This window comes from Lathamus discolor, chromosome 12, assembly GCF_037157495.1.
Source record: "Lathamus discolor isolate bLatDis1 chromosome 12, bLatDis1.hap1, whole genome shotgun sequence".
NCBI classification, from domain to species: Eukaryota; Metazoa; Chordata; class Aves; order Psittaciformes; family Psittacidae; genus Lathamus; species Lathamus discolor.
In genome coordinates this window covers 12,141,338-12,161,254 of record NC_088895.1, presented here as the reverse complement: position 1 = coordinate 12,161,254, position 19,917 = coordinate 12,141,338, and the positions used below count along the sequence as shown (strand labels likewise).

Genomic DNA, 19,917 nt, shown 5'->3' with positions numbered 1-19,917 from the left:
CAGTGTGGTAGGACCAGGGTTTTAGCCTTAAACTGGTTTTTAATCCTTGGTTATTGGGCAAGATGTATTCCATCACCACGATATGAGCTTGTTTTTTAACCTAAAGATCAAATAAGCCAATAGAGGTGACACCTTTGTTGTAGCTTTCTTGCCTATTTAACATGCTGACACATTTAATACTTCATTTATGGTGGTTCTTTGGGATGTACAACCCCAGCTCCTGAAGACATGAGCTGGGTCTGCAGCTCTGTGCCTGCGTGGGGGCAGCAAAGGGGTGGGAGTTTCTGGCTCTTTCTAATGCCAGGAGTTAATTGCAGCAAAATCCACCGTGGTTTCCCCTTGTTAACTCTTTCCTGTAATTTTCTGCTCTCTTTTTAATGACCCAAATGCCAGGTAGCGTGCTCATGGCCTCAAAATTGGTCAACTAATTCTGATCACAGCCGCATCCTCCCTGTCCCTCGCCACCTGCGGGCATTACCCACAAAGGGAGTCTCAGCTTTTCTTTGAACTTCCACATGCACTTAAAGTGCATTTGATTCCTTTTCCTCAGAGAAGCTTTCCAGGCTCCATCCTCAAATCCTCTGCTGTGGGTATGACAAAAATCCCCCTTGAAAAGCTGATGCTGGCAATGCCATGGTGCTGATCCCAAAGCTGTCCCACAGCTGTACCATATGCCAGCTCCTGGAGACACTGGTGCAACTTCCCAGCAGGAGCTGGTTTAAATGTGTCGAGCATCAGTGAGTGAATGCAGTGAACAACCTGTGCGTTTCAAACGGCAGCTGTAAAGTCCTATAGAAAACCAAGCTGAAGTGATGTAACGAGGATCATTGGAGCCGCAGGGTTATGTGTTGGGGCTGCCCTCGGTTTGTGCAATGGGGAATACTGGGGGATAATTGATTCAGGTACGAACCAATTGTGTGCTCCACGACTCAGGCCGCCTCAAACTCTGCTGCCGTGTTTCTGGAAGCCTTGCAGATACTCCCGGCAGTGCCTTTGCTATTGTGTTTTCATACTGGATTACTAAAGACAGCAAAGCTGCCGCTGGGCTCCAGCCCTGCCGCGGGGTCGGTGCCCTCGCTGCTGCGTGGCTTTTCCAACGGGGGAGCGCTGACGGGCGGGTACCGCCGGGGCTCCGACCCTCCCGGGCGTGTCTGGAGCGGGATGAGGGAGGGGGCCTCCGCGCTACGAGGCGGCGGAGCGGGTGGAGCCGTCACCCCGCGGCCCCTTCCCCGCCCCGTCGGCCGCTTCGCGGGGTGGGAGGACCCCTGCGGGCTCCGGGTCCCGGCTCGGGGGTGCGGGCAGGGCTCCACCTGCCGCGGGTGGGTGGGGCCTGGCGCGGCCGCTAGGGGCGCCCTAGTGCTCGGGCGCGGCGCGGCGCGGCGCAGTGCGCGGCCGGGAGGAGCTGGCGGGGCCGGGCGCTGCCTGGCCGGAGCGCGGTTCCCGGTACCCGGTTCCCGGTACCCGGTTCCCGGACCGCGGCCGCCATGAACAGCATCAAGAGCGTGCCGGCGCGGGTGCTGAGCCGCCGCGGCGGGCACAGCCTGGAGGCGGAGCGGGAGCAGTTCGACAAGAACCAGGCAAGGGCGGCGGAAGGCGGTGGTGGTGCCTCGGTACCGGCCCCGGTACCGGCCCCGACCTGGGGTGGGAGTGGTGGGGATCGGCCCCTCCGCGGGGCATCCCCTCGGGGCGCGCTGAACGCGGGGCTTGGCGGGGGGGAAGCTGAGTCCAGGGACCCCCCGGTGGGGCGGCGCGGCCGCTGTTTGTCCGTCCGTCCGTCCGTCCGTCCCTGCTACCGGTGCGGCGCACGCTCCCCCGCCCCCACCTGCCCCATCGCTTCCTCCCTTCGTGGCCCCGGCCCGGTCCCGCGTGGGTACCGGCCCGTCCCGCTGTCCCTGGGCCGGGCACTGGGGCCGGGTCCCGTCCCCCCCAGCGGGCAGCAGAGCCCCGGACGGGCGGTGTGTGTGTATGTGCCCCCCCCCCGCCCCGCACCCTCGCGGCCTTATCGGCAGGTAAACGCGGCCATGAGCAAACACGGGAAGTTTGCTGGCTCCGCGGGAGCGCTGCTGAGCCCGGCGCCCGCCGCACCGGTAACGGGCATCTCTGCATCCCCTCAGTGCCCCCCGGTCCCGGTCCGGGGCTGCCCAGCGGCACCGGGGGTTGTTTTGAACCGGCTCTGGGCCACTCGTGGAGTGGCCCTTGGGGAGCGGGATGTCCGGTCCCAGGGAGGGTGGCAGAGTCAAAACAAGGCCTGAAGTTGTGTCCCGCGGTGTGTGGCTTGGACGCGGGTGCCCGTAGCCCTTCCTACAGCCCCCATGGGGTGGGTGATGCTCAGGGTACCAACACGGCTGTCATCCGGCTTGTGGGATGTTATTACCCCAACGGCATGGGCAGGGATGGACAGAGGGATGGGCTCACCAGCTGCCCCAGCAAAACCCACAGTGCCCTCCCCGCACACGGCCCCAGGCCACTCTCGTTTTGCAGGCTGTGACTGCATAGCAGGTATCTTTCCCCTTTGCCTTCCCGGTCCTTCCCTGGGCTGGTTTGTGCCTGGAGAGCACCAGCGAAGGTGTCACGGTCCCCGGGGTCACGGTGCTGCTCGGCCGCGCAGGGTAGGAAACGAATCCTGTTGGGTCTGGGGAGCAACACGAGAAAACCGGCAATTCCGGTTCCTTCTGGACACATCCCCTTCAGCCGTCCCACCGGGCACCGCTGATAAAGACCCGTGGTGGCAGCGCTGCCTCGGGTGCCGAAGGGCAGCCTGTGCCGGCAGGGCCGGAGCGTGTCCCTCCTCCCTCTGCCCTTCCATGGCGTTTTGGGCTTGTTGGTGGGATTTGTGCCCTGTGCGGGAGCTCACGGTCACAGGGATACCATGGGCAGAGCCACGTGCAGGGCGAGCCGGTGGTTGTTCTCCATTGGATCTGAGCCCCGGGCTCGCTGGCTGATGGTCACATTCGCCACCCCCAAAACTGGTGAAAAACAGTCCTAAAGGAGCTTTATCCTAATGTTTCCTGTAGTAATGCTTCCTGTGGGAGCAGAACTCTTCCAATGTCAGTATGTGGGTATTGATTTGCCTTTTACGTCTAATTATAGCAGCTGTGGAGATGGCCGCTGGTCACCTTTGTATGATAAGGACACCAGTGCCATGTCCCCTCCATGTGCCTTCACTGGAGCACGATGCTGCCAAAACCAGGAGCCCCGTCTCCTTTCCCCAGCAAAGGCCAGGGTGATGCCCGTGGGCGCAGGCAGGGCTTGCTGGCCCTGGTTGTGCGATCCCGGGTGCTGTGAAGGTCACCGGCTGCCCTTAAGATGCTTTTTGAGGTGTTGTGATGCTGACATCCCCCTTGGAGCGGCTGCTGTGGGAGGTGCGGAGCTGCTGTCCTGCAGCAGGAAGCAAAACTTGCCCTTTTCCGCAGCCAGTTCCTGCTCTTCTTAAGCAAGGAGGTGAAAACTCCAGTGAGCTCCAGGAATACCGCGTGTGTGACTGCCGGGTGGTGTGGGTTGGGGAGGAGAAGCGATCGGAAGGGAACTCCGGAGCTGCTGTTTGCAGTTCAGCTGATCCAGCAGCCCTTGCACCGCCTCGCTGGGGAGGTTTCCAGCTCCGTGTCCTGCTCCCAAAGCGCTGGGCCAGGACCCGGCATTCACCTCCCGGGATTGTGTTCCTGCGGGATGCCAGGGCCCTGGGGAGCCGTGGGTGGGGAGGATCACGCTGTAATTAAAAGCAGCCTGGAAAGAAAGGGTGGATGTAAACCCTGCTCCTTCATTTGGGCGCTTTGATCCCGGCTTTAGTCACCAGCTTGGTACGTGAGGGCTGTGAGTAAGGCGTTGGGGCTGCATCCGTGTGCACCGCGGCCCGTGGATGGGCAGGTTTTGGGGTTGGACCCCCCTGCGTGAAAGCCTTGGCAGCGCTGATTGTGTGCCTGCAGTGACAGCCAGGACCTGCCCACCTCCAGGTGTGCTGCTGATGTGCGGGCCAGGGTCATTGTCCCTGTCTCAGAGCCATCCACAGCCCAGCTTCACCAAGCAGCCGGCAGGGACATGCACATCCCAGGCTGCAGCATCACCCCATGCCCATCCCTGGGCCCACCATTGCCTCTTCATGGACCTTCTGGCCAGCAGCCCCAAGGGGTTGGCATTGGTTTGGTGGCACCGTGGTGTATTTGGGACCATGTCTCTGTCATGGCCGTGCTGTGGGTGCGCTGGGGGCTGCCCCTGCTCTGTGCTGGGTGTAAAATGGCCCAGTTGAAACCTCTGTGCTGAATCACCAAGGTGAAACCACCCTCTGCAGCAGCTCCGGGGCTGGATTTTGGCTGGTAATGACATTATGGGCCATAAATGCCATAAAACCACCAGCACCAATGGGAATTACAGCCTGGTTTTGGGATAGGCCAACTGGGTCCCAGCCCTAGTCCCATCCTACCAGGCAGGACTGGGTGGCTGAGCTCCTGTCCGAGGGATGTGGGAGCAGTCCCTTCCCCGGGGGTCTGGGAGCCTGGATCCCGCTGATGTGTTGGGATGAGCCCATCGTGCTGCTCCCACACAAGGCAGGCAGTGCAAACCCAGGGTTGGGATCTCCACAAGATGCAATAACCCCTTTAGCAGCTCTTTGCCTCAAGGTGCGTCTCCAAGCCCTGCCTTGCAAAGCCATCGTCACTGTCTGGTGTGTGATGAGCTCTGCCTTCTGTCGATAAAGCATCCCTTTGGTTGCACTGGGAGGTGCTGGCAGCCCTCAGGACCCCAGGCGCATCTCCTCTCTGTCCAAGGATCAAGGATGCAGCCTCTCCAGCAGCTCCAGGCTTTCGGGTGGTTGCGCTGCAAGTGCCTGTTCCCGGGCACTCCAGGCTCATTAACCTTTGGGGATAAGAGGATTACAGCAAGTCACCGGCTTAACTCCGCTGCTGCTGTACGGCCCCACATGGCAGGGTGACACCGGGGCTTCCCCGCTGCAGGAAAGGCAAATCCAGCCTCTTTTCCTGGGCTCATCGCTTTGGGACAGGCTCTCTTTTTTGGGATCCGTTCACTGTGGTTTCGTTGCTGTCATGCTCAGCTTGTGGGTGCAGCTGTTTGGGGCTCTTTTGGGGCTGGTTTGGTGCATGGACACCTTTGGCATCTCCCCTTCAGCACAGCATCGGGTTCCTCCTGCATAAGTCAGGAGCACTCGATAGCTGGGCATCGGGTTCCTGCTCCCGCAGGAAAGCGCCTCAGTTCGGAGGCATCCCGGCACAAGCGGCTGTGTCGGAGCAGGTGCTTGCCGGGTTTTATCGGGTTCTGTGGCCTGTGGGGCTGCAGGGAGGGACCGGGTTTCTCTTCCGGCACGAGCGCCGGCGGCGGAGCCGCTTCCTGCTTTTCCAGCTGGGACCTTTTCCCTCTGCGGGTGACCAAGGGCTTGTAGGCGCAGGCACAGCTCCAGCACTGGGGAGAGGGGGAAGCAGCTCGGTGGGGTCCGTAGGGACGCGGTGAGGAGGAGGAAGATCCTCATCAATCACAGCAGCTCGGTAGAACCGACCCCTCTCTGGGTCGTCCTATGGAATAAACTTGCACCTTAAAGTGTGCTGGGATCAAACGCGTTAAAGTATGCATAATCCTGTTCTGGCACTCCCATTGCCCTGTGGTTTTGCTCCATCTACACGAGCAGTGTGGCTGCCAGTCCCTCCGTGCCTGGGGACTGCGTTTGGATGAAGGAAGGTCCTCAAAAGCCTTCCCTCCTCCCCAGTTCAAAGGCTCCTTGTGATGAGGCAAACAACCCTGGAATGCCGCATCTCGCTGCTGTGCTTTGATGCTGCCGGGGTCCGGCTGCAGAAATGCAGCAGTTTGTTTCCTGGGACAGGGTCAAGGAGGAGCATCAGCGGTGTGGTCAGTAGCCACCTGGCTCTGGCTTTTAACGGGTTGTTTTGTGCATAAAAAAGCCTATTTTGGTGTGTCACAAACAGCTTCGAGGTGTTATAAAATGCAGGGCATTCCCCAAAAGCACCAGCTGCAGGGGTCACACCACCCTCTCCTCTTGCAGGCCATCAGCATCAGCAAAGCCATCAACACACAAGAAGCACCAGTGAAGGAGAAACATGCCCGACGTATCCTTTCCCTTGGCTCGCCTGGATGGTGCAGAGGAGATGCTGTGTGAGGTCTCACCCTGTGGGGCCGGAGCTATGGGAGGTTTGGGAGACAGGAGACCCACGCAGAGCTTGGCTGGGGGCTGGCATCTTGTAGGTTCGTCCATCAGTGGAGATGCAGACAAGAGCAGTGCAGGAACATTGCATTTCTTGGGCAATAAAATGCAAAGGGCCCCAGTGTGCCCTGCAGTGGGGTAGGAGAAGAAATGGGGTTTTATCTGTGAGTGCAGCATCGTGTCAGCGATCCCTGTGCCTGCGGTGCGCTCTGTGTGTCCCCTTTGTAACGAGTGTGAACAGGAGTAGTCCCCAGCCCAGCCTGTCCCCTGCTCCTATGTGTGTCCCGTTGGCCTTGACTGAAGCGAAGGGATCATCCTGGGGACTCACCACGAGAAGGGAGCGTTCACCTTCTGGTCCTACGCCATCGGGCTGCCCTTGCCCAGCAGCGCCATCCTCAGCTGGAAGTTCTGCCACGTCCTGCACAAGGTGCTCCGTGACGGCCACCCCAACGTGAGTGTCCCCGCGGAGCATCCCTGCCGCTGCGCTGGGGAGGTCCCTCTGCGCAAAGGGGGGGTTCCCCTCCCTGCCCCTGCCGCTTTTCCCAGGCCGTGGGGCTGTGAAGCAATCTGTTGCCTCCTGTCTTTGAAACCAACCCGAGCAAAGCCCCAGCCTCTGGTTGCCATTGAAAGCCTTGAACTTCTCCTTCCGAAGCTGGAGCAGCAAAAGGGGCTGGATCCGTCCTCCCCAGCTTCAGGGCAGGCAGGTGGGCACTTGCCCAGCTCCGTGCCAGCCCCACCATGCCGCATCCCTCCTGGTTTTCACAGTCATAGATCCTAGAACGGTTTGGGTTGGAAGGGACCTTAAAGCTCATCCAGTTCCAAGCCCTGTCCAACACTGCCAGGGATGGGGCAGCCACAGCTTCTCTGTGCCAGCGCCTCAGCACCCTCACAGGGAAGAGCATCTGCCTAATGCCTTCCTAATGGTTTATCCCCAGGTCCTCCAGGATTGCCAGCGGTACCGCAGCAACATCCGAGAGACAGGGGACCTATGGGTGAGTGGGGCGAAAGGAGATCTGTGCCTTTTGGGGAGTTTGGAGGTGGTGAAAACCACTGTGAACACAGGCAGGGCAAAGCACCACCTGAAACAACCCCTCCTCTGTGACCCTGCTGGTGATGGTTACATGCATGGGTGAGAGCCATAGGGCCGCCGGCACATGTGGGATCTGCTGGATCTGGTTGTATCACTTCAGACCTGCCTCATTTCCCCTTGTGTCTCTGGCAGGGCCATTTACATGACAGGTATGGGCAGCTGGTGAGCATCTACACACGGCTCCTGCTCGTCAAGATCTCCTTCCACATCAAGGTGAGACCCTCTGCTGCCTCCATGCCCTGTCCTGCCGGGGGACGGGGCTTCCCCGGCCGATGTTTCACCCCAGCAAAAGCATTAACAGCGACCGCTGTTTTCTCTCTCCCTTTACAAAGCATCCCGAGTTCCCCCCGGGCCTCGAAGTGCCGGATGAGGTGCTGGAAAAGACAGCAGGGACGGACGTGAACAACATGTGAGTGTCCTGCTGGGAGCACAGCGCCCACTGCGTGCTCACCGGCTCCGTGCTGGCCGCATCCTGCAACAAACCAGCTCCTGAGCAGGGCACCCATCGGCGGTTTGTGAACTGCTTGGATGGGGCCTGCTTCCTCCTGCACCCGCAGAGCAGCGAGGAATGGAATTGCAGGGAGCAAACCTGCGCTGGGTGCCCCATCCCTGGCAGTGCCCAAGGCCAGGTTGGACACAGGGGCTTGGAGCAAGCTGCTCCGGTGGAAGGGGTCCCTGCCCGTGGTAGGGGTTGGGGCTGGATGAGCTTTAAAGTCCCTTCCAACCCAAATCCTTGTCACTCTGAGCCCTCACCCTCATGAGGACCTGCAGTGACCGTGAGCAGCTGGAGCCAGGATGTCTCTGCTGATGGGTGACGTGGTCTGGGGTCTCTTTGGCAGCTTCCAGCTGACGGTGGAGCTGTTTGACTACCTGGACTGGGAGCTGAAGCTGTCGGAGTCAGGTGAGGAGGCAGCAGGTCCCTCCCAGGGGCTCTTGAGCAATCGTTTCGCTCTTTGGTCGGGAATGGAGTTCCGGAGGTCAGAGGCTCAGCTCCTTCCTCCTCCTGCAGGGAGGTCTCTGAGCTCATTCCTCAGCTGGGTTTCCCTGTTGATGCTCTGTAGAGGTGGTTATAGGAAAACACTTGAGGAACGTGGTGGTTTCAGCCCACCTGAGCAGTGCAGAGCGTTGTTCTCAGAGCAGTGCTGCTCTGAAATGGGCTCTTCTTTGGTTTTGGTACAACCATGTTAATCATGCGCATTACCCAAATCCTTTCTATCTCCCTGAAGCAGAGGAAGAGGCTGTACCTCTTTCTAAATACTCGTTTCCCCTTGCTGAAATTCCTTTGGGAATGTGTGATTCTCTTGGCTCCTTCTCCAGGAATTTTTAGATGGCTTGAAAATGGGGCAGTTTCTTCCTCTGCTGCGCGTCGGGAGCGCGGAGCTGCCCTGGAAAACAGGGCACAGCAGGAGACACCGTGCTCCCACCGGCTCCCACGTCTCCTCCTGACCCAGTTGTGCAGAGAATTTATATTCATAAATACTTTAAAGCTGAGCAGGGAAGGAGCCAGAGGGGATCTGCTGGCTGGATTCCTGCCAAGGGAAGGGATCTGTTTCCGAGCCGGGGCATGCGAGGCTGCTGTGTCGGCAGGTCCATCCCCTGCCCTGGGATGCTCTCCCGGCTACTCGCACGCTTAAATAGAGCAGAGCAAAACCCTTTGACTTCCCCAGCCTTTACATCGTTTCGGGGTTAAATCCCTCCTGTTTGGGGTTGGGGTACCCAGGGCAGAGCTGAGCACCCCTTTCCTCTGCCACCATTGTCCCTTTGGGTGTTCTTGCCCGGAAGAGGGTTGTTCCCAGCGCAGCAGGGACAGGGCAGGCAGCAGCCCCGGTGGTTATCCCATATCCTGGCACAGCCACATCTCTTGTAGTTAATGATCAAGCAGAGATGCGGTGCCAGCACCTCACTGTGCTCCCCCTCCAGTTTTCAGGCAGCTCAACACGTCGATGGCGGTGTCGCAGATGTCGGCGGTGCAGTGCCGCCTGGCCCCCCTCATCCAGGTCATCCAGGACTGCAGCCACCTCTACCACTACGCCGTCAAGCTGATGTTCAAGCTGCACTCCTGTGAGTCACAGAACCATAGAGTCACAGGATAGTTCGGGTTGGAAAGGACCTTAAGATCAGTCAGTTCCAACCCCCTGCCATGGGCAGGGACACCTCACACTAAACCAACCCACCCAAGGCTTCATCCAACCTGGCCTTGAACACCGCCAGGGATGGAGCACTCACAGCTTTCTTAGGCAACCCATTCCAGTGCCTCACCACCCTAACAGGAAAGAATTTCCTCCTTATATCCAATCTAAACCTCCCCTGTTCAAGTTTTAACCCGTTACCCCTTGTCCTGTCACTACAGTCCCTGATGAAGAGTCCCTCCCCAGCATCCCTATAGGCCCCCTTCAGATACTGGAAGGCTGCTCTGAGGTCTCCACGCAGCCTTCTCTTCTCCAGGCTGAACAGCCCCAACTTCCTCAGCCTGTCTTCATACGGGAGGTGCTCCAGTCCCTGATCATCCTCGTGGCCTCCTCTGGACTTGTTCCAGCAATTCCATGTCCTGGGGACGTGCCCCATCCTGGTCTTTTCCCAGCTTGGGTTTCTGGGTGGATTTGGGGATTAGGATCGCGTGGATGGAGGCATCCATTGTCATGTCCCCGTATCCCAGCCAGGCCCTGAGGACCTGCTCCATCCCATGTAGACATCCCAAATGGAGGAATTAGAAGGCCTTGTTCTTGGTTAATTCAAACTGATGAGCCTTGGCCTGCCAGCCATGGAATTGCTGGGCAGCGCGGTGCAAGGGGCCTCACATGGGTATTTTGGGGTTTCCACAGCCACCTTCCTGTGCTGTGTCCCTGGTCCCTGTGCCAGGGATGTGGACATCCCACTCCCATCCTGACCTCTCACATCCCATTCCAACTTGGCCTTAACCTGCTGGCTAAGGCAGCCAGAGGGATCCAGCTGCATGTGAATGAGTTTGCAGCCCTGGATCAGCCATGTCTGTCCCCCCCATGCAGGTCTGCCAGCCGACACGCTGCAAGGCCACCGAGACCGCTTCCATGAGCAGTTTCGCAGGTAACCCATGGCTGAGTGCGATGCTGGGGTCCCCTCCTCGCTGCCATTCCCCCCCTACCTCCTCTACAAGCAGTGCTTCTTTCCCCCCTCTCCAGCCTCAAAAACTTCTTTAAGAAGGCATCGGACATGCTGTATTTCAAGCGGCTCATCCAGATCCCGCGGCTGCCAGAGGTACGGCAGGATTTCCATGTGGTGCTTGTGTGCGATGCTTTGGAGAGCTTGTGGGATCAGGGTGTCCCCATGGGTGGGTTCAGTGTCCGAGGACACAGCAGCACAGGGATGGCTGCCTCCCTTCTCTTGCTGTGCTGCTGCAGTGGTTCCCAAAACCCCAGGTGATGCCATCACAGCATCTCGTCCCCATAGAGCCCCCCGAACTTCCTGCGGGCATCCGCACTGGCCGAGCACGTGAAGCCTGTGGTTGTCATCCCCGAGGAAGCCCCCGAGGATGAGGAGCCAGAGAACCTCATTGAGATAAGCACAGCTTCCACCGTGGAGCCACAGGTGGGGACCCGGGGATGGGGACCCGGGGATGGGAGGACGCAGGCACCCGCAGCCCGGCTCAGCTCGGCACCCTCCGTCTTCTCCAGGTCACCTCGGATCTATTTGACCAAACCTTTGGGCCTCCCAATGGCATTCGGGATGACAGGTATGGGGGGTCCAGTGGTGATGCCGGTGGGGTGGCCACTGCCACATGAGACCAACCTGCCTTTTCCCTGCAGGGATGCACAGATCGAGAGCCTGAAGAAGGAGGTGGACGTGCTCCGCGCAGAGATGGAGAAGATTAAACTGGAGGTAAAGCCCTGTTGGGAAGCAGCCGGTGCGGGAGAGCGGGGTGCTTTTGGGTGCTGTAGTGTTGAAACCCCAATGGGATGCAGCAGGAGCAGAGTCCTGGCACTCAGCACTGTGTTCTAGGCCTCTCCCAGTGCCAGGACCCAGCTCCTGATGGGATGGGATGGAGGCACGTGAGGCCTGTCCCGTGTTATCTGTTAGCAGCGGGGATGGAGCAGGAGGGCAGAGCTTTCCCATGCATCTCACAGCAGCTTTGCCCAAGTCACAGCCAGGCACTGGGATGGGGATGCCGGGGAGGGCTGGTTGGTGCTGGCAGTGCCCAAGCGCTGCCGGTGCCCCGCAGGCGCAGCGGTACATCACGCAGCTCAAGGCGCAGGTCAACAGCCTGGAGGGAGAAGTGGAGGAGCAGCGCAAGCAGAAGCAGAAGGCGCTGGTGGACAACGAGCAGCTGCGGGATGAGCTGGAGAAGCTGCAGAGGGTGAAGCAGGACAGCGACAGGTCCCAGCGGCTCTGCGCCGAGGCAGAAAGTAGGTGCCCTGCAACAGCCGTGGGCCACGGGGTGTCCTCAGCACCGGTGCTGATGCTTTCTCGCCCTGTTCAGAGAAAGCCACCGCCACCGAGATCCGCTACACGAAGCTGAAGGAGAAGCACAGCGAGCTCATCAACACGCACGCTGAGCTCCTCAGGAAGGTAACGCTGCTGCTCGTGCCTGGCAGGGACTGACTGCTGCCTTCATCCCTCTGCCCAGCCCTATCCCGTGTTGGTGCCGTCATCCTGCACCCAGGCACTTCTGAGCACTGGGTGGGAGACACCTCCTGAATTCGTGTTCACAAGCGGTCAGCATCTCAGATGCCATGAGAAAGGCATCTTGGAGGTGTCCCCTGAGCCGGAATTCGATGGGAATGAGCGTGGCTATGGTGGGATCCCCCCTCTGATGCCCGGTAAACCCCACGTCCCCATGCAGAACGCCGACACTGCCAAGCAGCTGACGGTCACGCAGCAGAGCCAGGAGGAGGTGGCGCGTGTCAAGGAGCAGTTGGCCTTTCAGGTGGAGCAGGTCAAGCGAGAGGCAGAGATGAAGGTGAGCCGGCACAGTCCTGCATCCTTCCCTGCCATGGGGCCCTTCACAGTCCTGCATCCTTCCCTGCCATGGGGCCCTTCCCAGCCTGGGAAACACAGTTTGGGTGCAAGGGGTAGAGGCGGTGGTTGATGTCAGTCCCTGACCCTGGAAGGAGTTGCGCTGGCTCCTCACGAAGGTGTTATTCAATGCATGCTGCACTCCCTCTTGCCCAAATCTGCCTTTTCTTCCCCCAAGAAAATGCCACGATGCAAATTAATGGGTTTGGGTGCTTTTATTCGCTGGGGGCTGCTCCCAAAATTCCTGCCCTGGGGAAAGGAGAAACCCCCCCAATATCCTGAAAACCCCTCCTGCAAAACACGTCCGGATTCATTGCTGCTGCGCTGGCTGCGCGCCGGTGCCAAGCGGGGCTGGAGCGCGCCGGCAGCTCCATGGCCGTGTGGTTGCAGCTGGAGGACCAGAGCCTGCAGATGGAGCAGCTGCGGCAGGAGCTGGATGCCCGGCGGGAAGAGCTGGAGCAGGCGCAGCGCTCGCTCAGCCACGCCAAGCAGGTACGAGGCTGGGGTGCAGGATGTGCCCCGATCCCCATCACACAGCGAGCAGCAGCTCAAGGCGATGTCACTGGGGCTGAATGTGGGTCCATCCCATCAGGGTCAGGAGCTGGGCACGTCCTCAGCTCCCCCTTGTGTAGTTGTTGGGCTCATGACGTGGTGACAGGGGAGTGACAGGGGTCTCCTGGTCCCGCTGGCAGGCAGGCACAGAGCTCAGTGCTCAGGTGGAGGCCCTGCACGCTGAGAAGGAGGTGCTGAGGCGGTCGGTGAGTGAGAAGGAGCACGAGCTGCTCTCCACACGTGGCCTCATCGAGGAAAAGGAGCTGCAGCTGAGCCAGGAGGCGGACAAGACCTCGAGGGAGATACGAGAGCTGCAGGGCAGGCTCCTGGAGAAGGTATGGAGTGAGACGTCCTTGGGGGTGCTGAGCAGTTGGGGAGCTCAGACCAGCCATCGCTGGTGGAGCCAGTGGGATGTGACTTGCAGCAGCAATAATGGGATGCTCGGGTCTTATCCTGCCAAGATGCTCTCAAGGGATGTGATGGTGATGGGGCGGTGGTGATAGGGGTCCTGTGTCCCAGTTAATGCAACTTGCTCATTCCTCACACCCCACAGAGCAACCAGGAGCAGAGCCTGCAGCAGAAGCTGCTGGACGAGCAGTTCATCATCCTGCAGCAGACGGTGCGGGAGGCAGAGGACATCCTCCAGGACGCCGTGGCCAAGCTGGATGATCCACTGCACATCCGCTGCACCAGCTCCCCAGGTACGTCCCACTTGACCATGGGGCCTGCAACCCAGATAGCACTGCCTCTCAGCTTCCCCCAGGCCTTTTTTCCCTACCAAATACTACACCCAAGGAGACTGGGGTCAGATTTCCCTGTAATGAACTTTTAGCTCTAATCTCAGCACTGTTTTGCTCAGATTTTAGCGCTGTTCCCAGGCCAGGGCCACAAGGACCTGAGCTGTCTTGGCTTCCACTCCATGGTGCCTCATGGAGTCGGCACTCGTGCTCGTTCAGGCACTAACGAAGCTAAACTCATTGCAGATTACCTGCTGAGCCGGGCGCAGGCAGCGCTGGAGTCCACGGATGCCCTGGAGAACGGGCACGCGCAGTACGTGGCCTCCATGGCAGGTACCTGGGGCTGGGGACCGGTGGCATCGCTTGCACCTTGCTTCTTGTTATCATACATCCAGCAGCTCCCAGCTGGAAGGGGCCATCAGCAAGCGTGCAGTGCCCTGGTGATGGAGGGATGGAGCGGGTGGGTTCCTATGTGCTCGCCCAAGGAGCAACCTGCAAGCTGGTGAGGTCAATACCAACCTCTCCAAGCTCTTGTATTGACCCTTGAGTGTGTTCAGGGGCAGGTTGAAGCCCCCAGGCCATGGCGAGTGGTGCCCTGGGCTGGCAGCACCTGAGCGCATCATCTCACCATCAGATGCTGCGGGGCTGGTGGGGGCTCTGGCCCTCTTTGCACACTTGGCGGCCGACACCATTGTGAATGGCAGTGCCACGTCCCATCTGGCTCCCACTGACCACGCTGACCGTGAGTGCTGTGCATGGGCACTTCATATTGGGGGTTCTTTATGCTTGTGGAGTTTTATGGGGGGGCTGCCGTGCCAAAGCATCCTTTGGTAGGGGCTGGTTATGGGGCAGGTCTTCCCTGGGGGCAGCATGGTCCTATCTCCCCAGCATTCCCTGTGTTCTGGTGCCCCTTCCTGGGCCAGGGTTGTTACTTCGCTCATGGAAACGGATTTATCCTCTTCTGCAATAAACTTCTGGATGCCACTGATGTGTGGCATCATCCCCATCAGTGAGGGGAGGAGGAAGATAAGGGTGGTGGGGATGGGGTGGAGGGACCCATTGGCCATTGAGGGACCTGTCACCAACGCATCCTCTGCACAGGGCTGACAGAGACGTGCCGGGACTGTGGGCAGCAGAGCCTGGATTACCTGGGCAAGCTGAGGGACAAGCAGACCCTGGGATGTGCTGAGCTGGGGGGCGTGCGGCGGGCGCTGCGAGGGGTCCTGCAGCTGGCCCAGGTAGGAGATGGAGCCCATTGCACCCATCGGGGCTGGCAGGGTGGGATCGCTGGCATGGGTGTTTCCCAAAGGGAAGTCAAAGCAGGCACTTAATGCAGGAGGATGTTGCCTCCATTTGTCAAGGTGGGAGTTTGCTCAGGCTGCACCTTGATGGACAGCTTCTTTCTACAGAAAGATACCCAAACCCATGGCTTCTATGGCATTTCCCATAGTCCAGAGCTGAAATCTCTGAAGCAGTCCAAGGATGCTGGGTTGGAGTGAGCTCTTTGGGGTGGCTTGTGCCGCATACCCACAGGTTATCCATTTGTCTTTTCCATTGAACCACTGTTAATTCAAAGGCTCGTAGCTCTCTGGAGCCCTCTGGAGCTCTGCCCTGTCAAAACTGCTCCTGTGATGGAGTTTTGTCACCTTGATTTGGGGCATTTCTTACCCTGTGCCTTGTTTGCTGCACATGTGCCTTCACCCTTGTGGTCTGCAGGAGGCTGCTCCTGCAGCTTTATTTATCTAAGGGGAAAAAAAGGAGTGGGATGCCTCGCTTTGGTGTTATTCCTCACAAATATTCCCTTCTCTGCCTAAAACCTCCTGGTGACTTCTGCCTCCTTCGGCAGGAGCTGAGGCCCAAGAGCTTGGACGTCAAGCAAGAAGAGCTGGGGGACATGGTTGAGAAGGAGATGGCCTCCACCTCCGAGGCAATTGAGGATGCTGTCAGGAGGATAGAGGTGAGACGAAGCTGCAGGATGGACCATTTTGGTGCCTTGGGGCAGCAAAGCATCCATCTCTCCTCCACCCTGCAATGTAGCATCCGACTTCCCTCTTGTGTTTCCCACCAGGAGATGATGAGCCAGGCCAGAAACGAGAGCTCTGGTGTTAAGCTTGAAGTGAATGAGCGGTGAGTGTTGCGGGGTGGCATGTGGCAGCCATGGGAGGTTTCTGTCTATGCCCATACCCTCCTGGGTTGTGCTCTGCTCCAAAGCCCCATTTGCAACCCGATCCTGCATCGTCCTTATGCTGAGCACGACATCCTCTTTAGAAGGGTGGACCTTGGTCTTGCATGTCTAAGCCCATTGTTCACAGCTGCTCTGTGGGCTGCTTAGAAGTAACCTGCAGGCTGGCTGGCCTCCAGAATAGACCCATTTCATAACTGGGACACAGCACTGGAGGATGCTGAATGCTTCCTCTTTGTTTCCCTGCAGGATTCTGAACTCCTGCACGGATCTCATGAAGGTGAGTGCTGCACAAACTGAGCTGGGGCATCAAAGCAGAACTGTAACTTCCCCCCATTGGCAGCATCAACCCAATCCCTGTCAAACCTCAGAACCTCTTTCTCTTCCAAACCTCAGAACCTCTTTCTCTTCGTTCCAGGCCATTAGACTTCTTGTAATGACATCTACGAACCTACAGAAGGAGATAGTAGAAAGTGGCCGGGTAAGTCTCTCTGGAGACGGGCTGCTCAGCCCCGTGCTCTCTGCACACATCACTGTCACCTTTGTAAAGCCTTGTTTGTCTAAAGACAATGGCCTAAATCTGTGTGTTTTAAATCCAGCCCAAATCTTGCGGGCTTGCAGCTCTAATGCTTGTTTTATTGGTATGTATTTAACCAGGCCGTCAAGTATTGCCTGAAGGCACAGAAATGCTGCCAGTCCCTTGCTTTATGGCTTTATAGATGGATTTCTATATTGTCATGTATTATATGGATATTTTATATGGATTTATGGATCTAAACGTTGTATGTAAGAACCAAGTTAATCCAGGCCATAATATTCTCGTAACAACAGGGGGCAGCAACAACTCAGGAGTTTTATGCCAAGAACTCGCGCTGGACCGAAGGGCTGATCTCTGCCTCCAAGGCGGTGGGATGGGGAGCCACGCAGCTCGTGTAGGTACCCGGGGACCTCTGCTATGGCTGTGCCTGGGGCTGGCCCGTGCTTCTCCATCACCCACTATCCCAAACTGTGCCATGCAGCTGAGTCTGCCTGGAGCGTTACTGCTGATTCCTTACGGAGCATCTTGGGTCAGTGAAATAGGGGCTGCCAGTTCCTGCCTGCAAAGCTGCTTCAATCGACTACTCCATGCCCAAGTTCCTGCTCAGATGGTTGTGGATGGGGAGGTTGGGATTGGTGCAGGGTATCCCTGTGCCAGTGGGGGTGGTTTTGGATAAACCTTTAAAAACCTCACCCACGTCATTGTGGACACACGGTCCTGCCTCTGCTGGTGCTTTGTACCTATCCGAAGCATCTCCATCTGGGCTTTGAGTAACCGCGTTGTAAAGGAGCTTTGAATAATTACAGGCAAAGCTGCTGGTTCAGGGTCTGATGCTGGTTTCTAAGGTGCATGGTAAGGATCAAACACAGTGTCCCTTCTGACCCGTACCACAGGGAGTCAGCAGACAGAGTTGTCCTGCACATGGGCAAATACGAAGAGCTCATCGTCTGCTCCCATGAAATCGCTGCCAGCACAGCCCAGCTCGTAGCTGCCTCCAAGGTGAGTATCCCAACAGCATTCCTGCATGCAGCTCCTAGAGCTTGAAGGCATTTTGTTCCTACAGTGTTGTCCCATGGATGCTCTCAGGCAGGGGTTTGTTACCCACTGGTCCTGCAGCCTGCTCCCGGAGCAGGGAGGAAGGGAAGCTCTTCCTATTTCAGAGTCAGTCTGTGCTTTTAATCCGTCTGTTTTCACCTGCATTAATATTCCCACACCTTGCCTTGGAAATGGAGATGTGTCAAACCTCCTGTCACGCTGCTTATGTAAAGAAGATGTTAATTATTAATGAGAAACCCCAACTAAGCACCTGCGGGAGCCAGCATTGACAATGATGGAGTTAGTTTGGTCCTTGCTTTCACCCACACCCACAGGAAAGGTGGTGATGGGTAGAGGTTTCCATGAGCAAACAGGGAGGCAGGCTGGGGGAGGAGGACCCACAGGGGGTTTTTACAACAGATGGCTTCAAAATTAAGAGCATGGTTAAAAAAAGAATAGCTCTGCCTTCACTTGATGCTGTTTATCCGTGTGTGCTCCCATGGGAGCAGAGCTGGGTTGGTGCCCCAGGGCTCGCACAGGTCATGTTGCTTGGCCATGATGGGATCAGCAAGGATAAGCGGGTGTCCATCTGTCTGTCCATCCGTTCCACCCCCAGGTTGTCACATCCGAGGTCCATCCTGATGTGGTCTCTGCTCTCTGCAGGTAAAAGCGGAGAAGAGCAGCAGGAACCTGGGCAAGCTCCAGGAGTGCTCCCGCAACGTCAATGAGATGGCAGCCAACGTGGTGGCTTCCACCAAGTCAGGGCAAGAGCAGATTGAGGAGAAAGGTGAGGGTTTGGCAAGGAAAGGGGAGAAACCCCCCGCAAATCCCTTTCTGGCTGTGTTCAGCCAACTGTGCGTTGGGATGTGAGGAGGGTGTGCTCAGAGAGGACCCTTGCTTTTCTCCGCAGACACCATGGACTTTTCGGGCATGTCCCTCATCAAGCTGAAGAAGGAAGAGATGGAAACACAGGTACGGACGTGAAGGTGGATTTGGTGCTGCCAGCCTCAGGTCCTGATCTGGACCTGCACATTGTGGGCGGTCCCTTCCTTACCACCTTCCTCATGGTGCTGCTGCTGGTGGGGATCACGGCCCTGGGATGCGCAGGACCCAGGGCTGCTCTTTGGCTGCAGGTGAAGGTGCTGGAGCTGGAGAAGCGCCTGGAGGGCGAGCGGGTGCGCCTGGGTGAGCTGAGGAAGCAGCACTATGCCCTGGCCGGGACCTACGACACGGAAGAGGATGGGGAGGCAAAGCCAGCACCAGCCCCTAGGAAGGGCATCCTCAAGAAGCCCCCCTTGGCTCAGAAACCCGCACATGGGGAGGTAGGTCCTGGGGGGGGGTTAAATACACACCGGGGAGGGTGTTCACAGCGCCAGGGACTGGTATTTTGGTGTCTCCCCTCTTCTCATTTCAGCCCCAGCGAGACGCCGGCCCGTACCCACCTCACGTCTAACAGGGGCTGGCTGGGTAGCCATCCACCAGCTCACGTTGCCTTCGCGCTCGTGTGCCTTCCTGCGCCGGGCCCTCCTCCCGCCCGGAAAACTGGAGTTTTCTAAGGAATTCTTTATTTTTATTTGTATTTTTCTTCACTTGATTTTTATCTATTTGGGGGGGGCTCCCCCGGCCCCCTCCTCCTCCTCCAGGTTAATTTAATTTGGGGCTCGTTTGGGTTATATTCTTTTGTAAGGACTCTATCAATCAGCACTAGAAGTACCTGTAGCTCTCTACTGTACTGCTCGGACCCTTTCCAAGAGCTGTTTTTAAAGTAGGAAACTTGGGCTTTTCTTGCAACCGTTTTTTTAACTCCCCTTTCCCAGCCTGAGGAATAACGGGACTCTGTTTCGGCGTGGGATCGGCCCCTCGATGGAGAGGGAGACGGTAGCCTGAACCGGCACACGGAGCAGGGCTTTTGTAAAGGGAAAAAGCAGCTACTGGCGCACACACTGGCAATAAGGACGCAACCATTGTGTTGTCCTGTTCTATTTTTTAGCACCACAGCACTGTCGGGATCAGTTGCGTTCTGTTTTGTATTTAAGAGACGTAGCAGAATTAAATCCAACCGTGGCCAATGGGAGCCAGGGGATGGAGGAGTCTGCAGCAATAAGGAATTACTGATGCGGGGAGAGACACTGGGGGGGGTGGGAGGGGGGCAGAAGGTCCTGTCAGCTGTATCTTCCCTTGGAGCTACTACCATGATAGAGATTATTAAAGAAGCAATCTTTAAAGTAGATGGTGTGGTGCCTGGTCAGCTTGTTGGTGGGGAGGGGACCGATGCCGGGGCTATGGTGTGGGGCTCTGCTGCTTGAAGCAAGCTGGCCCTGAATACGGGGGAGCAAAAGGCAATAAAGTGCCTTAAAGTAATTAGCTAAAGCACAGAGGTAGGTACATCAGTGTGTGTTTGCATATATATATATATATGTATAGATGTGCATAAATACATCTTTATATAGATTCATATTCTGTATGTGTGGCTTGTATGTATCTGTGTATGGCTTTGTGTGTGCCTACATATGTATTTATATATATACCTTTGCATATTTATAGATAGATAGATACGCACATGTGTTTGAGCATATAGGTCTGAGCATATACACACATGTATGCAGCACATAGGTCTGTATGCAGGTGTAT

The 19,917-nt window shown here is 57.6% G+C and overlaps 1 protein-coding gene across 3 annotated transcripts; it reads left to right on the top strand.

Annotated features, from left to right (window-relative positions):
* Window positions 1–1,346: 1,346 nt before the first annotated feature.
* On the top strand, window positions 1,347–19,405 carry HIP1R (huntingtin interacting protein 1 related). 3 transcript variants are annotated; one of them, XM_065692339.1, is made up of 32 exons: window positions 1,360–1,577; window positions 6,005–6,068; window positions 6,472–6,614; window positions 7,099–7,155; window positions 7,386–7,466; window positions 7,586–7,662; window positions 8,093–8,154; window positions 9,174–9,314; window positions 10,259–10,316; window positions 10,412–10,487; window positions 10,680–10,817; window positions 10,904–10,962; window positions 11,036–11,108; window positions 11,449–11,632; window positions 11,707–11,795; window positions 12,070–12,186; window positions 12,633–12,734; window positions 12,935–13,129; window positions 13,348–13,495; window positions 13,778–13,864; window positions 14,166–14,273; window positions 14,633–14,769; window positions 15,378–15,488; window positions 15,600–15,658; window positions 15,963–15,993; window positions 16,132–16,194; window positions 16,545–16,645; window positions 17,145–17,250; window positions 17,950–18,073; window positions 18,197–18,258; window positions 18,420–18,608; window positions 18,701–19,405. In XM_065692339.1, exons 1-32 carry the CDS (start codon window positions 1,485–1,487, stop codon window positions 18,737–18,739), a joined length of 3,174 nt encoding a protein of 1,057 aa, XP_065548411.1. In that variant the 5' UTR covers window positions 1,360–1,484; the 3' UTR covers window positions 18,740–19,405. The 3 variants fall into 3 exon arrangements, with proteins under 3 accessions (XP_065548413.1, XP_065548412.1, XP_065548411.1); XM_065692340.1 differs by lacking the exons at window positions 15,378–15,488; window positions 15,600–15,658; window positions 15,963–15,993; ... (5 more) ...; window positions 18,420–18,608; window positions 18,701–19,405 and having other exon boundaries at window positions 1,348–1,577; window positions 13,778–13,844; window positions 14,633–14,724; XM_065692341.1 differs by lacking the exons at window positions 14,166–14,273; window positions 14,633–14,769; window positions 15,378–15,488; ... (7 more) ...; window positions 18,420–18,608; window positions 18,701–19,405 and adding an exon at window positions 13,930–14,143 and having other exon boundaries at window positions 1,347–1,577; window positions 13,778–13,844.
* The last annotated feature ends 512 nt before the right edge of the window (window positions 19,406–19,917 follow it).

Coding starts and splice junctions, on each gene's coding strand:
- HIP1R (XM_065692339.1), top strand. CDS start 1,485: ATGAACAGCATCAAGAGCGTGCCGGCGCGGGTGCTGAGCCGCCGCGGC. Junction 9,315..10,258: donor GATGTTCAAGCTGCACTCCT/GTGAGTCACAGA, acceptor CCCCCCATGCAG/GTCTGCCAGCCGACACGCTG. Junction 16,195..16,544: donor AGATAGTAGAAAGTGGCCGG/GTAAGTCTCTCT, acceptor TCGTAACAACAG/GGGGCAGCAACAACTCAGGA.